The 18631-nt window shown below is 41.7% G+C and overlaps 1 protein-coding gene and 1 long non-coding RNA gene across 13 annotated transcripts in view; both read left to right on the top strand.

Moving 5' to 3' along the window:
- Positions 1-16306, top strand: part of LOC118379640 (diacylglycerol kinase delta-like) — a 101496-nt gene extending 85190 nt beyond the window's left edge. For 4 of the 5 annotated variants that reach the window (XM_052497712.1, XM_052497711.1, XM_052497714.1 and 1 more), the window contains 5 exons: positions 5612-5726; positions 6194-6304; positions 9906-10025; positions 10158-10266; positions 10869-16306. In XM_052497712.1, the coding sequence (XP_052353672.1) occupies positions 5612-5726; positions 6194-6304; positions 9906-10025; positions 10158-10266; positions 10869-10912 (499 nt within the window). In that variant the 3' untranslated portion in view covers positions 10913-16306. The remainder of the gene's footprint in view (positions 1-5611; positions 5727-6193; positions 6305-9905; positions 10026-10157; positions 10267-10868) is intronic. The other variant, XM_052497713.1, reaches the window with a different exon arrangement.
- On the top strand, positions 730-1654 carry LOC127916205 (uncharacterized). Of its 8 annotated transcripts, none has more exons than XR_008093892.1 (5): positions 730-778; positions 989-1058; positions 1234-1268; positions 1404-1438; positions 1578-1654. It is a non-coding gene; the product is annotated as an uncharacterized LOC127916205 (long non-coding RNA). The 8 variants fall into 8 exon arrangements; XR_008093891.1 differs by lacking the exon at positions 1404-1438 and adding an exon at positions 1304-1338; XR_008093888.1 differs by lacking the exon at positions 1234-1268 and adding an exon at positions 1129-1163.
- Positions 16307-18631: the final 2325 nt, after the last annotated feature.

Below are 18631 nucleotides of genomic sequence, written 5' to 3'. Positions count from 1 at the left end.
TGTTGGCAGACACGCTCATCACTAGGTGTGTGTGTGTGTGTGTGTGTGTGTGTACACAGCAGCGAGGCATGTTGGCACTACGCTCATCACTAGGTGTGTGTGTGTTCAATGACATTTTAGATGTTTGTATTTTGATTGGTCAGTTTAGATGTTTGTATTTTGATTGGTCAGTTTAGATGTTTGTATTTTGATTGGTCAGTTTAGATGTTTGTATTTTGATTGGTCAGTTTATATTTTGTATGTCTCCTTTCTGGTGTCAGGTGCCAGATAATGGATGAGAGAGAAACACCATTAAACAGCAGTACCCTTCAATCTCTTTTAGTGTGTGTGTGGTGTGTGTGTGCGTGGTGTTTGTGATTTGATGCTTTTTTTTCCCTTTCAAGTGAAAACTACCAGAATTCAGTGGCTGCAGCGCTACAATCGATGACATCATAGCTACATACCAATACATTGAACAAATTCAAAAGTCCTATTTTTCTCACTGTTGTCCAGCTTCTAGCAGGCAGCTCAGTTCTCAGGGTGGGTGTATGGAGGTACTGTAGCATGGACACAGGGTGGGTGTATGGAGGTACTGTAGCATGGACACAGGGTGGGTGTATGGAGGTACTGTAGCATGGACACAGGGTGGGTGTATGGAGGTACTGTAGCATGGACACAGGGTGGGTGTATGGAGGTACTGTAGCATGGACACAGGGTGGGTGTATGGAGGTACTGTAGCATGGACACAGGGTGGGTGTATGGAGGTACTGTAGCATGGACACAGGGTGTGTGTATGGAGGTACTGTAGCATGGATACAGGGTGGGTGTATGGAGGTACTGTAGCATGGATACAGGGTGGGTGTATGGAGGTACTGTAGCATGGATACAGGGTGGGTGTATGGAGGTACTGTAGCATGGACACAGGGTGTGTGTATGGAGGTACTGTAGCATGGACACAGGGTGGGTGTATGGAGGTACTGTAGCATGGACACAGGGTGGGTGTATGGAGGTACTGTAGCATGGACACAGGGTGGGTGTATGGAGGTACTGTAGCATGGATACAGGGTGTGTGTATGGAGGTACTGTAGCATGGACACAGGGTGGGTGTATGGAGGTACTGTAGCATGGACACAGGGTGGGTGTATGGAGGTACTGTAGCATGGACACAGGGTGTGTGTATGGAGGTACTGTAGCATGGACACAGGGTGGGTGTATGGAGGTACTGTAGCATGGACACAGGGTGGGTGTATGGAGGTACTGTAGCATGGACACAGGGTGTGTGTATGGAGGTACTGTAGCATGGACACAGGGTGGGTGTATGGAGGTACTGTAGCATGGACACAGGCTGGGTGTATGGAGGTACTGTAGCATGGATACAGGGTGGTGTATGGAGGTAAGCATGGACACAGGGTGGGTGTATGGAGGTACTGTAGCATGGACACAGGCTGGGTGTATGGAGGTACTGTAGCATGGACACAGGGTGGGTGTATGGAGGTACTGTAGCATGGACACAGGGTGGGTGTATGGAGGTACTGTAGGTAGCATGGACACAGGGTGGGTGTATAGAGGTAGCATGGACACAGGGTGGGTGTATGGAGGTACTGTAGCATGGACACAGGGTGTGTGTATGGAGGTACTGTAGCATGGACACAGGGTGGGTGTATGGAGGTACTGTAGCATGGACACAGGGTGGGTGTATAGAGGTGTATAGAGGTAACATGGACACAGGGTGGGTGTATAGAGGTGTATAGAGGTAGCATGGACACAGGGTGGGTGTATGGAGGTACTGTAGCATGGACACAGGGTGGGTGTATGGAGGTACTGTAGCATGGACACAGGGTGGGTGTATGGAGGTAAGTAACATGGACACAGGGTGGGTGTATGGAGGTACTGTAGCATGGACACAGGGTGGGTGTATAGAGGTAACATGGACACAGGGTGGGTGTATAGAGGTAGCATGGACACAGGGTGGGTGTATAGAGGTACTGTAGCATGGACACAGGGTGGGTGTATGGAGGTACTGTAGCATGGACACAGGGTGGGTGTATGGAGGTACTGTAACATGGACACAGGGTGGGTGTATAGAGGTAACATGGACACAGGGTGGGTGTATAGAGGTAACATGGACACAGGGTGGGTGTATAGAGGTGTATAGAGGTAACATGGACACAGGGTGGGTGTATAGAGGTAACATGGACACAGGGTGGGTGTATAGAGGTAACATGGACACAGGGTGGGTGTATAGAGGTATAGAGGTAACATGGACACAGGGTGGGTGTATAGAGGTAACATGGACACAGGGTGGGTGTATGGAGGTGTATAGAGGTAACATGGACACAGGGTGGGTGTATAGAGGTAACATAGACACAGGGTGGGTGTATAGAGGTAACATGGACACAGGGTGGGTGTATAGAGGTAACATGGACACAGGGTGGGTGTATAGAGGTAACATGGACACAGGGTGGGTGTATAGAGGTAACATAGACACAGGGTGGGTGTATAATTTGGTACTTTAGGTCTAATCAGTTAGACTACAACATCTAATAACTGATCATAAATACAGTAGGCTAACTGTTACAAAATGGTAAATAGTTACCCTGCTTTGTGTTCATGATGATGTAATGTCATTTAAACGTACTGTTACTCCTCTCTGTGTGTTTCACCTACTCCTCAGTGTAAACATGAAGCTAGTTTGGAGTGTCTATCTCAAAAGGTTTAAGAGTAGAAGCATTTACACTTTTCCCATTTAAATGAATGGAACATTGCAATGCATTAACTCATTTGCATAATGCGTAGTATAACAATTCTAAATTCATAAGTTGTTTCAAATATTTACAAAATCTCAGTTTTGCATTAAAGCATTAAGATTTGTATCTTGAGATAATGGACAAAACTGTTGAATTTAAGATTCCAGACAGATGATTTGCTTAGGGGTTATCATTGACCTGTACTTGACCTTTTTGACCTGACAGATGATTTGCTTAGGGGTTATCATTGACCTGTACTTGACCTTTTTGACCTGACAGATGATTTGCTTAGGGGTTATCATTGACCTGTACTTGACCTTTTTGACCTGACAGATGATTTGCTAAGGGGTTATCATTGACCTGTACTTGACCTTTTTGACCTGACAGATGATTTGCTTAGGGGTTATCATTGACCTGTACTTGACCTTTTTGACCTGACAGATGATTTGCTTAGGGGTTATCATTGACCTGTACTTGACCTTTTTGACCTGACAGATGATTTGCTTAGGGGTTATCATTGACCTGTACTTGACCTTTTTGACCTGACAGATGATTTGCTAAGGGGGTATCACTGACCTGTACTTGACCTTTTTGACCTGACAGATGATTTGCTAAGGGGTTATCACTGACCTGTACTTGACCTTTTTGACCTGACAGATGATTTGCTTAGGGGTTATCACTGACCTGTACTTGACCTTTTTGACCTGACAGATGATTTGCTTAGGGGTTATCATTGACCTGTACTTGACCTTTTTGACCTGACAGATGAATTGCTTAGGGGTTATCATTGACCTGTACTTGACCTTTTTGACCTGACAGATGATTTGCTAAGGGGTTATCACTGACCTGTACTTGACCTTTTTGACCTGACAGATGATTTGCTAAGGGGTTATCACTGACCTGTACTTGACCTTTTTGACCTGACAGATGATTTGCTAAGGGGTTATCACTGACCTGTACTTGACCTTTTTGACCTGACAGATGATTTGCTAAGGTGTTATCATTGACCTGTACTTGACCTTTTTGACCTTTTCCGATCACTTTAAAATAAGACATCTCAGCAGTGGTGAGTCCTGTCCTGTGTTCTGTGTTCTTGAGAAGCTGCTGCAGAACATGGAATAGAAAGTATAAAACCAGAACCAAACTGTCATTTTGACCCTTGACCCAAGTTTAGGTCTATTTAGACAGGAAATACATATTTCTAAAATGTAATTACATATGAAAAAGTAGTGACGTTTCAATTCAAAAATTCTAATTCAATGGTTTCATTTCTATCACAGCACTTAATACAGTGTTGTATTGTCCAATATGATTACAGTGTTGTATTGTCCAATAGGATTACATGAATACAGTGTTGTATTGTCCAATAGGATTACATGAATACAGTGTTGTATTGTCCAATAGGATAACATTAATACAGTGTTGTATTGTCCAATAGGATTACAGTGTTGTATTGTCCAATAGGATTACATGAATACAGTGTTGTATTGTCCAATAGGATAACATTAATACAGTGTTGTATTGTCCAATAGGATTACAGTGTTGTATTGTCCAATAGGATTACATGAATACAGTGTTGTATTGTCCAATAGGATTACATGAATACAGTGTTGTATTGTCCAATAGGATAACATTAATACAGTGTTGTATTGTCCAATAGGATTACAGTGTTGTATTGTCCAATAGGATAACATGAATACAGTGTTGCATTGTCCAATAGGATTACATGAATACAGTGTTATTATTATTATATATTACAGTGTTGTATTGTCCAATAGGATAACATGAATACAGTGTTGTATTGTCCAATAGGATAACATGATTGCAGTGTTGCATTGTCCAATAGGATTACAGTGTTGTATTGTCCAATAGGATTACATGAATACAGTGTTGTATTGTCCAATAGGATAACATGAATACAGTGTTGCATTGTCCAATAGGATAACATTAATACAGTGTTGCATTGTCCAATAGGATAACATTAATACAGTGTTGTATTGTCCAATAGGATAACATGATTACAGTGTTGTATTGTCCAATAGGATACCATTAATACAGTGTTGTATTGTCCAATAGGATAACATTAATACAGTGTTGCATTGTCCAATAGGATAACATTAATACAGTGTTACATTGTCCAATAGGATAACATTCATACAGTGTTGCATTGTCCAATAGGATAACATTCATACAGTGTTGTATTGTCCAATAGGATAACATTAATACAGTGTTGTATTGTCCAATAGGATTACATGAATACAGTGTTGTATTGTCCAATAGGATAACATTAATACAGTGTTGCATTGTCCAATAGGATAACATTATTACAGTGTTGTATTGTTGTATTGTCCAATAGGATAACATTATTACAGTGTTGTATTGTTGTATTGTCCAATAGGATAACATTATTACAGTGTTGTATTGTCCAATAGGATAACATTATTACAGTATTGTTGTATTGTCCAATAGGATAACATTATTACAGTGTTGTATTGTCCAATAGGATAACATTAATACAGTGTTGTATTGTCCAATAGGATTACAGTGTTGTATTGTCCAATAGGATAACATTATTACAGTGTTGTATTGTTGTATTGTCCAATAGGATAACATTATTACAGTGTTGTATTGTTGTATTGTCCAATAGGATAACATTATTACAGTGTTGTATTGTCCAATAGGATAACATTATTACAGTGTTGTATTGTTGTATTGTCCAATAGGATAACATTATTACAGTGTTGTATTGTCCAATAGGATAACATTAATACAGTGTTGTATTGTCCAATAGGATTACAGTGTTGTATTGTCCAATAGGATAACATTATTACAGTGTTGTATTGTCCAATAGGATAACATTAATACAGTGTTGTATTGTCCAATAGGATAAGAGATGCGGCTAAGACACACAAGCTGGTGGAACAGGAGTTAGCTCATGCTGTCAACGCCAGTGCCCTGGTCCTCAGTGAAGCCTTCCCCTCCAAGCCGTCCAGCCCTGAGGTAAAACAACTACACTACCCAGCAGACACTCTACATGTCTATAGCTACTCTTCCCATCATCCCTTTCCTGATCAACATCATTTATTTCAACGGTATTCAAATCAAAAGGATGATGTATAAGAGTTTGCGTTGTGTGTTCAGGGCCTTTTCCAATTTCTTTACATCTCTGAACATCAAAATACAATGAGGCTGGTGGGAGGAGCTATAGGAGGATGGGCTGGTGGGAGGAGCTATAGGAGGATGGCCTGGTGGGAGGAGCTATAGGAGGATGGGCTCGTTGTAATGGCTGGAATGGAATGAATGAAACAGTCACAAGTGTGGTTTCCAGATGTTTGATACCGTTCCATATATTCCATTCCAGCCGTTACAATGAGCCTGTCCTCCAAGAGCTCCTCCCACCAGCCTCCTGTGGTGAAATGGGTAACCATTTTGAAGTGTTGTCCTCACCAATTGTCTGTGCTCTTCAGTGTCTGAGTCGCAGTACAGCAGTGGAGATCGTGAACAGCAGTAGAGTCCTTCAGCTGGAGACCACGATGCTGCTGGAGGGGAAACTACTGGTATACTATAACCCCCTACTGGTATACTACAACCCCCTACTGGTATACTGTAACCCCCTGCTGGTATACTGTAACCCCCTACTGGTATACTATAACCCCCTTCTGGTATACTATAACCCCCTACTGGTATACTATAACCCCCTACTGGTATACTATAACCCCCTACTGGGATACTATAACCCCCTACTGGTATACTATAACCCCCTAATGGTATACTATAACCCCCTACTGGTATACTGGTATACTATAACCCCATACTGGTATACTATAACCCCCTACTGGTATACTGTAACCCCCTACTGGTATACTGTAACCCCCTACTGGTATACTATACCCCCTACTGGTATACTATAACCCCCTACTGGTATACTGTAACCCCCTACTGGTATACTATAACCCCCTACTGGTATACTATAACCCCCTACTGGTATACTATAACCCCCTACTGGTATACTATAACCCCCTACTGGTATACTGTAACCCCCTACTGGTATACTGTAACCCCTACTGGTATACTGGTGTACTATAACCCCATACTGGTATACTGGTATACTATAACCCCCTACTAGTATACTATACCCCCTACTGGTATACTATAACCCCCTACTCGTATACTGGTATTCTATAACCCCCTACTAGTATACTATAACCCCCGACTGGTATACTGGTATTCTATAACCCCCCTACTAGTATACTATAACCCCCTACTAGTATACTGTAACCCCCTAATGGTATACTGTAACCCCCTAATGGTATACTGTAACCCCCTACTGGTATACTGTAACCCCCTACTGGTATACTGTAACCCCCTACTGGTATACTGTAACCCCCTACTGGTATACTGTAACCCCCTACTGGTATACTATAACCCCCTACTGGTATACTATAACCCCCTAATGGTATACTATAACCCCCTAATGGTATACTGGTATACTATAACCCCCTACTGGTATACTATAACCCCCTACTGGTATACTATAACCCCCTACTGGTAACCCCCTACTAGTATCTGTAACCCCCTGTAACCCCCTACTAGTATACTATAACCCCCTACTAGTATACTATAACCCCCTACTAGTATCCTGTAACCCCTACTGGTATACTGGTATACTATAACCCCCTACTGGTATACTGTAACCCCCTACTGGTATACTATAACCCCCTACTGGTATACTATAACCCCCTACTGGTATACTATAACCCCCTACTGGTATACTGTAACCCCCTACTGGTATACTATAACCCCCTACTGGTATACTATAACCCCCTACTGGTATACTATAACCCCCTACTGGTATACTATAACCCCCTACTGGTATACTATAACCCCCTACTGGTATACTATAACCCCCTACTGGTATACTGGTATACTATAACCCCCTACTGGTATACTATAACCCCCTACTGGTATACTGTAACCCCCTACTGGTATACTATAACCCCCTACTAGTATACTGTAACCCCCTACTGGTATACTGTAACCCCCTACTGGTATACTGGCATACTATAACCCCCTACTAGTATACTATAACACCCTGCTGGTATACTGTTACCCCCTAATGGTATACTGTAACCCCCTAATGGTATACTGTAACCCCCTAATGGTATACTGTAACCCCCTACTGGTATACTGTAACCCCCTACTGGTATACTGTAACCCCCTACTGGTATACTGGTGTACTATAACCCACTAATGGTATACTGGTGTACTATAACCCCCTAATGGTATACTGGTGTACTGTAACCCCCTACTGGTATACTGTAACCCCCTACTGATATACTGGTATACTGTAACCCCCTACTGGTATACTGTAACCCCCTACTGGTATACTGTAACCCCCTACTGGTATACTGTAACCCCCTAATGGTATACTGGCATACTATAACCCCCTACTGGTTTACTATAACCCCCTACTGGTTTACTATAACCCCCTACTGGTATACTATAACCCCCTACTGGTATACTGTAACCCCCTAATGGTATACTATAACCCCCTAGTGGTATACTGGTATACTATAACCCCCTAGTGGTATACTGGTATACTGTAACCCCCTAATGGTATACTGTAACCCCCTAATGGTATACTATAACTCCCTAATGGTATACTATAACCCCCTAGTGGTATACTGGTATACTATAACCCCCTAGTGGTATACTGGTATACTGTAACCCCCTAATGGTATACTGTAACCCCCTAATGGTATACTATAACCCCCTAATGGTATACTATAACCCCCTAGTGGTATACTGGTATACTATAACCCCCTAGTGGTATACTGTAACCCCCTACTGGTATACTGGTGTACTATAACCCCCTAATGGTATACTGGTGTACTATAACCCCCTAATGGTATACTGGTGTACTGTAACCCCCTACTGGTATACTGTAACCCCCTACTGATATACTGGTATACTGTAACCCCCTACTGGTATACTGTAACCCCCTACTGGTATACTGTAACCCCCTAATGGTATACTATAACCCCCTACTGGTATACTATAACCCCCTACTGGTATACTATAACCCCCTACTGGTATACTGTAACCCCCTAATGGTATACTATAACCCCCTAGTGGTATACTGGTATACTATAACCCCCTAGTGGTATACTGGTATACTATAACCCCCTAGTGGTATACTGGTATACTGTAACCCCCTAATGGTATACTGTAACCCCCTAATGGTATACTGTAACCCCCTAATGGTATACTGTAACCCCCTAATGGTATACTATAACCCCCTAGTGGTATACTGGTATACTATAACCCCCTAGTGGTATACTGTAACCCCCTAATGGTATACTGTAACCCCCTAATGGTATACTATAACCCCCTAATGGTATACTGTAACCCCCTAATGGTATACTATAACCCCCTAATGGTATACTGGTATACTGTAACCTCTGGCACCACACATGACCCTGGTTCACAGTACAGGACCAACCCCTACTGGTATACTATAACCCCCTACTGTACGGCTCTGGTTCAGCTAATATAGTGAATTCGTAAACTGACCAACTCAGTACAGATTGTCTAATTGGTGCGGTTCTGTTTGGCTCAGTTGTGTGAAAAAAGGTTTCTAATAGTATGTCTCTGTTATCTATCTCTATCCTCCCTCCCTCTCTCCTCCCCTTTCCCCTCCCTGTCCTCCCTCGCTCTTCTTTCTCCCCTCCCTCTCTCCTCCCCTTTCCCCTCTCTTATCCCTCGCTCTTCCCTCTCCTTTCTCTCTCCCCTCCCTCTCTCCTTCCATCTCCTTTCCTCTTCTTCCTCTCTCTCCCCTCCATCTCTCCTCCCTTCTCCCCTCCATCTCTCCTCCCTTCTCTCCTCCCTTCTCCCTTCCATCTCTCCTCCCTTCTCCCTTCCTCTCTCCTCCTTCCCTCTCCTCCCTCTCTCCCCTCTCTCCCCTCTCTCCTCCCTTCTCTCCTCCCTTCTCCCTTCCATCTCTCCTCCCTTCTCCCTTCCTCTCTCCTCCTTCCCTCTCCTCCTTCTCTCCTCCCTCCCCTCTCATCCCTACCTCCCTTCTCCCCCTTTCTCCCCTCTCATCCCTACCTCCCTTCTCCCCCATTCTCCCCTCTCTCCCCCACCTTCCTCCCTCTCTCCTCCCCCGTGTCACTGTTTCAGGTGGATTCTCCCCAGGAAGAGGAGCTCCTCTCTACTCTCAGCAGTCTGAGCGCTGAACTCCACAAGCTGGACGACATACACTGGATCTGCCCTGCCATGCACTGCTCTGAGGAGGTGGCTGTGAGTGTGTGTTTGCAATCAAAAACAGCAGGAGTCATTTTTATTCAACCACTCAACTTATATTTATCTCCTTCCGTCCTCCCTCTATCCTTTCGCTCTCTCCTTTCCTCTCATCCATCTCTCTCTCTCCAGGACACTGTGAGGGTGAGCGGTAAGAGCAGTATTAAGATGAAGATGATGCCCAAGGTGAAGAGGGAGAGAGAGAAGCTCCACAAGCAGAAGTCCAATAGCTCTCTGTCAGGTAAGGATACAGGCCAGGCCCCCTGCTTTGAGGCCTAAAGCACAATAGGAAACTAGGCCATTTTGGTTTTAACACAAAGCATTTTGGGTCTAAGGCCCAGTGTTGATGGCAACCAAAAGTAAGAACCTGATTATTGTCTGGGGATTTTCTTACCAACCCTGGTCAAATATATGTGGAATTATGAATAACTTGGCATTAGACCACATGGGGCAGCAGGTAGCCTTGCGGTTAGAGCTTTGGGCCGGTATTTTGACTGCTAGTTCAAATCCCTGAGCCATCAAGGTAAAACATCTGTCGGTGTGCCTTGAGCATGGCACTTAACCCAAATTGCTCCAACTGTTTATAATGGCAGACCCAGAAATTGGATATGCAAAAAAAACAAAAAAAACATTTCCAATTCACACGTGTACAATAGTGCATACGCACCCACCAAATGATTATGTATTTGTTGTGTACATTTTCTACATAATTTGACTTTTGATTATGAAGTTATTTGAGTTGATATATAAAGTACCTGTAGTGATTTTATAAGAGTACCATCAAATATACTGTATAAAACAAATGGGGAACTATTGTTGTTATTGTCTGTCTCTCTCCAACAGGATCTTGGGATATTAAAGGTGGCGCAAATGAGACGGGCAATTGAGGAACTTAAACGCAAAGGCTTAACAAGGTACACCCATCGCCATGGCAGCCAGGGGAGGCGAGAGGTGTCACCCTCTTCTTCCTACGGGACGTGGGCTTTACCTACCGAGGGGTGAGAAGTACAAAATGATTCCACGACCCTCCCGCCTTTCAGCTAACACCTCCCCCTTGACTCTCGATGTTCTCCATTTTGAAATTAGGGAGGAGTTATTTTTAACTAAGGGGTGTGGCTTTGCATCCTTTCACCATTGGGGTCCTGTTATTGGTTCTATTTGGCCTGCTGACCCAGGAGGTGGGCGTGGCTTCTTGAGATGAAAGCAGAGAAGGAGAAGAGACGCTCTCTTAGCAACTTGTTTCCTTGACGACGCAATGTGTTTACGTAGGCGGAGCTCTCCTTTGCATGACATGAGCAGCCATTTTTGTTTTTATTTTTAAATAACTCATTTTTTTGGCAGGCGTTTACACTACCCTTCCTCTTTTCTCTCTTTTTTTGTAATCTTTATTGACTTTCGTGACAACTTACAGGACTTTTTAGTTTCCTTGAGAAATCTGAAGTCTTAAGACGACTTTGCTTTCTGTTCCTATCGCCGTAAGAACAACAAAAATACAAATGAACAACAATGTAAACAACATCTCAAATGATTAACTGGAGACTCATAAATGTAAAACAAAAAATAGACTATTGCAGGGTCATATTGAGGAATGTACTACATTTGTGCGTATTACCTTGTGAATATTCATATTACTGTGTGAATATTTGTTCTGCCGTGTGAATATTCATACTACAGTGTGAATATTCATATTACCGTGTGAATATTCATAAGGTAGTATGACTGGCCTGATGTCTCCCTCCCTGCATGCCTTCCACTCCTCACTATCCTATGAGATGGAAGAAGTAGCCCAGTAGACACTGATCTAAGGTCAAGATTAGAATTAGAAATCTGATCCTAGATCTGTGGTTAGGACAAACATTCACCATGAGCTTATACATTCCTTAATGGTCTCGATTGAATGAATATATATATATATATATATATTCTCTTGTAGAAATTGGGTAGGGCTTTTTTTATTTTTTTATTACGTTATTAATAGGAAGAATAAATTCATAAATAATAATAAATTAGGAAACAACATGTATTACAACGTCCTGTAATATCTTGAACATTTATTTAATCAATTTAATGCTGAACAAACTTGAAATAATTATGTTTATAGTCAATCAGATAAACTGTTCGCTATATGAATGTGCTACTGTACCATTAGCATGCTGCTGTTAGAGGCTTTAATGAGGTTTCTTACCGGGCGCACTGGTTTAAAATGACATATGACGATTGTGTGTGTATGTGCAAACGACACTGTGTGTGTCATTCATTTTACTGTGTCGTTCGAGTTTACTGTATGTTGCCTTGCACTTTACAAAGCGAAACTTAAAGAACACATTTGTGTGCGTGTGTGTTGTAAAGTGACCGTTGCTATGACAACGGTCCCTCTCCGTCGTATTTATGACAAATCTATACAGAGATAATTGTGTGTTAATATATAAATATAACCAAGCGAATGTTAAAGTGTGTGTGTGTGTGTATATATAAATATATATATATATATATACACACACACACAGTACCAGTCTAAAGGTTGGACACACCAACTCATTCAAGGATTTTTCTTTATTTTGACTATTTTCTACGTTGTAGAATAATAGTGAAGATATCAAAATCATGAAATAACACATGGAATCATGTAGTATTTTAGATTCTTCAAAGTAGCCTTGATGACAGCTTTGCATTCTCTTGGCATTCTCTCAACCCGCTTCATGTGGAATGCTTTTCCAACTGTCTTGAAGGAGTTCCCACACATGCTGAGCACTTGTTGGGTGCTTTTCCTTCGCGCTGCGGTCCAACTCATCCCAAACCGTCTCAATTAGGTTGAGGTTAGGTGATTGTGGAGGACAGCTCATCTGATGCAAAATTCCATCACTCTCCTTCTTGGTCTAATAGCCCTTACACAGCCTGGAGGTGTGTTTTGGGTCATTGTACAGTTGAAAAACAAATTATAGTCCCACTAAGCGCAAACCAGATGGGATGGCGTATCGCTGCAGAGTGCTGATTAAGTGTGCCTTTAATTCTAAATAAATCACAGACACTGTGACCAGAAAAGCAACATCACACCTCCTCCTCCATGCTTCACAGTGGGAACCACACATGCGAAGATCATCCGTACACGTGCTCTGCATCTAACAAAGAACCGGCAGTTTGAACTAAAAATCTCAAATTTGGACTCAAATTTAGACAGATTTCCACCGGTCTAATGTCAATTACTTGTGTTTCTTGGCCCAAGCAAGTCTCTTCTTATTATTGGTGTCCTTTAGTAGTGGTTTCTTAGCAGCATTAGACCATGAAGGCCTGATTCACACAGTCTCCTCTGAACAGTTGATGTTGAGATAGATGTCTGTTACTTGAAATCTGTGAAGCATTTATTTGGGCTGCAATTTCTGAGGCTGGTAACTCTAATGAATGTATCCTCTGCAGGAGAGGTAACTCTGGGTCTCCTTTTCCTGTGGCGGTCCTCATGAGAGCCAGTTTCATCGTAGTGTTTCATGTTTTTTCCTGATTGACTGACCTTCATGTCTTAAAGTAATGATGGAGTTGTTTCTCTTTGGTTATTTGAGCTGTTCTTGCCATATTGTGGACCTGGTCTTTTACCAAATAGGACTATTTTCTGTATACCACCCCTACCTTGTCACAACACAACTGATAGGCTCAAATGCATTAAGAAGGAATGAAATCCCACAAATTAACTTTTAACAAGGCACACCTGTTAATTGAAATTCTTTCCACGTGACTACCTCATGAAGCTGGTTGATAGCATGCCAAGAGTGTGCAAAGCTGTCATCGAGGCAAAGGTTGGCTACTTTGAAGAATCTCAAATCTAAAATATATTTAGATTTGTTTAACATTATTTTGGTCACTACATGACTCCATATGTGTTATTCCATAGTTTTCATGTCTTCACTATTATTTTACAGTGAAAAAAAAATAGAAAATAAAGAAAAACCCTTGAATGAGTAGGTGTGTCCAAACGTTTGACTGGTACTGTATATAAAGGGTTTGTGGTACTGTGTATGTTTTACAGGGTTGCAAAATTCCAGGTAACTCCCCAAATTCCCATGTTTTATAGAAATCCTGATTGGAAGATGTTTTAACCCGAAGGGAAACAGCAGGAAATCCAGGAATCCTCCAACAAGGAAAGTCCAAGGAATTTTGCAACCCTGATGTTCTCAGTCAACACGACTCACGGAAGAACGTATTCTCAAACATGCTACTGCAAGGTCACTCCAATGTCATGCCAACCGTTCCTTAGCAACTGTTTGTATGTCTGTTGCGCGGTACTAGGATATCGGTACTGAACAGTGTTGAAATCTTCGTGATATAAAATATATAGCTGTCAATCGCCAAGGTACTGAGAGGATATGAGAGGAAATGTAGGATACGGAGAACAATGCAACAACATATCGAGTCGTTAGGATTTGACAACGTCTTGTCGGACTACATGTCACTGTTGTGTGCATTTGACGATACGTTTTCGTGAACTCACTTTGTCTTGTGAACGCCCCCCTTACAGACAGAAGGACTCTGCTCTGCAATGCTCAAAGCTGGACTCGATGTTGCACGTTGTTTGTTCAAAGACGTTGAATAATATTGTGCTGTTAATTGGTTGTGCTGGTTGATCGCTGTAACCAGGCTGGGAGGTTAGCCTTTGGACCTGACATTATTCCGTAGTCCTAAGTGTCAAGATGTTGTATATTATACTATTTAATGGTGTAAATTGATAAGAAGGGATGGAATTGAATTGTGAGTCTTTGATGTCATCATGTATTGGACTTGATTGAGTATTGCAAATATATGATTTTTTTTAGCTTCGAGCCAAACCATTATTTTGAAAGATGATGATCGCGCCGAGAAGACGATGATTTGACTTGTTTTACAGGCATATGATGATTTTTTATTTGTGACTTTAATCTGGGATTGAATCAAAAGGCGCGTTGTCGTCGACTAGAGCTCTGCACGTGAAAGGTCAAAGGTCATTTACGATGTCCCAGGATCTGGTCCTAGCCTGTCTACGTGTGCTATCTAATCATGTGTGGCCCAGAGAGAGAAACGGGCAGAAACAAAGTGTGTGTGTGTGTGTGTGTCAAGTGCGACACATAATGCAAGTTGGATAGATGGAGTTCCTCCTTTTGGTTTTAATGAATATCACAGCACATTTAACGCCATGTCACACACTGTACACTCAAGCAGAAAGGATGTAGCTGAATATTCAATACAGTTATTATAGCCTTATTTAATTACAACATTTACATTTACATTTAAGTCATTTAGCAGACGCTCTTATCCAGAGCGACTTACAAATTGGTGCATTCACCTTATGACAACAAAATCTTAGTATGGTGTCCATATTAGGACATTGATTCTGACCCAGATTTGTCTGATGCCTGACGATGTCCTAATATGGACACTGTACCAGAGGGTTGAGAGAAACTCCTCTATAACAGATTTATATTTGTATCTGTGCGTACAGTAGAGATCAATACAATTTCTTTATAAATTAAAAACCAGTAGCAGTCTTACAGCCTTACCGTTCCTAGGACTGTAGGGAAGATGGACAATATAATAGATCAATCCCTCTCACAGCTAGTGAGACCATCCTCTTGACCTTAACCGTCAGGGTCGGACAATCAATCAAACACGGGCGTCTCCTACGCTTCTCGAAGATTCTGGACAATCGGTTTCTCTCACTCCTCATCCGAGACACTGATGTCATCAATGTCTTTGTCCTACTGACTGGAGTTGTTGGCCTCATCTATGGAACCTGGAATACAGTGAACATTACTGTCTGTGCAGTCCATGTTTTCATTCAAATACAGTGAACATTACTGTCTGTCCAGTCCATGTTATCATTAAAATACAGTGAACATTACTGTCCAGTCCATGTTTTCATTCAAATACAGTGAACATTACTGTCTGGTCCATGTTATCATTATAATACAGTGAACATTACTGTCTGTCCAGTCCATGTTATCATTATAATACAGTGAACATTACTGTCTGTCCAGTCCATGTTATCATTATAATACAGTGAACATTACTGTCTGTCCAGTCCATGTTATCATTATAATACAGTGAACATTACTGTCTGTCCAGTCCATGTTATCATTATAATACAGTGAACATTACTGTCTGGTCCATGTTTTCATTAAAATACAGTGAACATTACTGTCTGGTCCATGTTATCATTATAATACAGTGAACATTACTGTCTGTCCAGTCCATGGTATCATTAAAATACAGTGAACATTACTGTCTGGTCCATGTTTTCATTAAAATACAGTGAACATTGCTGTCTGTCCAGTCCATGGTATCATTAAAATACAGTGAACATTACATTTAGTTTAGTTTATTTTATTTTTACAGGGACAGTGCACATTAATCAACGTTTCAGTAAAAGTGCCGGTTTTAGCCAGCCGGCTAATTTTCAACCGCAGTCCCTGGGCAGGTTATTAAAAAGTGAACATTACAATGGTCCAGTTACATTATAGCACCATAGAACAAGTCAAGTCCATGTTATCAACATACAGGAACAAGCTAGACATGTTATCATTACAGACAGAGAACATAGGACAAGTCCAAGACATTATAATACAGACATTACTGCAACATAGGACAATAATACGTGAACATTACAGACAGAGCAATAATAGGACAAGCAAGACATAGCATTACAGACAGAGCAACATAGGACAAGTCCAAGACATATAATACAGACAGAGTCCAATCATAGGATAAGTGAACATTACTGTCTGTCCAGTCCATGTTATCATTATAAGACAGTGAACATAGGACAAGTAAAAGACATAGCATACTGTCAGACAGTTATCATTATAATAGGACAACTGTCTGTCAAGTCCATGTTTTCATTACAGACAGTGAACATTACTGTCTGGTCCAAGTTTTCATTAAAATACAGTGAACATACAGACAGAGCAACATAGGACAAGTAAGACATAGCATACAGACAGAGCAACATAGGACAAGTTTTCAAGACATAGCATTACAGACAGAGCAACATTATAATACAGTGAACATAGGACAAGCATTAGATTTAGCATACAGACAGAGCAACATAGGACAAGTAAAAGACATAGCATACAGACAGAGCCATAGGACAAGCAAGACATAGCATAGAACAGACAGAGCAACATAGGACAAGTAAGACATAGCATACAGACAGAGCAACATAGGACAAGCAAGACATAGCATACAGACAGAGCAACATAGGACAAGCAAGACGTAGCATACAGACAGAGCAACATAGGACAAAAAGCAGAAAGACAATATTCATAAAAGCAACAGTGTTTCCACACCTCACAAGCTACAGACAACAACATGGAAAGCAGCAATACACAGCTGGGGACCATGTTCACAAATCTGATTGACCTTTAGCCATGTCTTCAAGCATTTTGTGAAAGTGTGGTGCAGTTATGTGTGTCTGATGGCAGTGTATTCCAGACATGGGAAGCTCTCACAGAGAATGCAGATTTACTAAAGGTGCTTTTCCTTAGGGGAACTATACAGTCACCTCTCATGGCAGACCTTGTGGATCTGCTGCCATATGTCTGGGTTTTCTGTTTAACAAAAATATTGAGTGGAGGGGGAGCCAGGCCATTAAGGATCTTGAATACAAGACATGCGTCGGTGTATTGCACAAGATTTTCCCAACTCAAGAGCTCATGCTTTCTAAGGATGTGACAATGATGATGGCTATTGGGCTTTCTATCAAGCACTTTGAGAGCCTGTTTGTAGACAGACTGAATAGGTTTTAATGTTGTACAGCAAGCTTGGGCCCAACTAGTCAAGCAGTATGTTAAGTGGGGGAGTATCATAGATTTGAAGTACAGTTTTGCTACCTCTGTAGTCAAACAATTTCGTATAAATCGGAAATTAGCTAGATTGAATTTAGTTATTTGAATTCCCTTTTTCACATGCTTTTTAAAGAGAGGTTGGAATCAAGTATGATGCCAAGGTACTTAAAATCGGATACCACCTGGAGCTTCTCCCCTGACACATAGACATCTGGCTCAGTAGCATCTGTTGCCCTCTTTGTGAAGAACATGCAAACAGTTTTTTTCACATTGAGATGCAAACACGAGTCACTGAGCCACTTTGTAACCTGGACCATTACAGTAGTGAGTTCTTGTGCAGCTTGTTGTTTGCTCTTTGCATGCACATATATCACTGTATCATCTGCATACATTTGAACTTCAGACCCAGTACAGATAGAAGGCAGATCATTAATGTACATGCTGAACAGGAGGGGCCCCAGTATTGACCCTTGGGGCACGCTCACATCATAGCTACGAGTGGGCGACAGCTCATTGCTCACTCTGACACACTGAGTTCTGCCTTCAAGGTATGATTTCATCCATCTCAAGGCATCAGGGGAAAAGTTGAACTTGGACAATTTTGTGATGAGAATCTCATGGTTAACAGTATCAAAAGCCTTCCTTAGGTCCAGAAACACAGCCCCAACAGCACCCCCTTTGTCCATCTTGGACTTCACATTTTCCAGAAGAAAGCAGTTGGCCGTTTCTGTGGAATGTTTCGCTCTGAAGCCAAACTGCATGGAGTGATTTGTGAAGGGGCTGTTGTTGAGGTGGGCAATC

The sequence above is a fragment of the Oncorhynchus keta genome, chromosome 35 (assembly GCF_023373465.1).
Source record: "Oncorhynchus keta strain PuntledgeMale-10-30-2019 chromosome 35, Oket_V2, whole genome shotgun sequence".
Lineage (NCBI taxonomy): Eukaryota > Metazoa > Chordata > Actinopteri > Salmoniformes > Salmonidae > Oncorhynchus > Oncorhynchus keta.
This window is presented reverse-complemented; position numbering and strand designations above follow the sequence as displayed.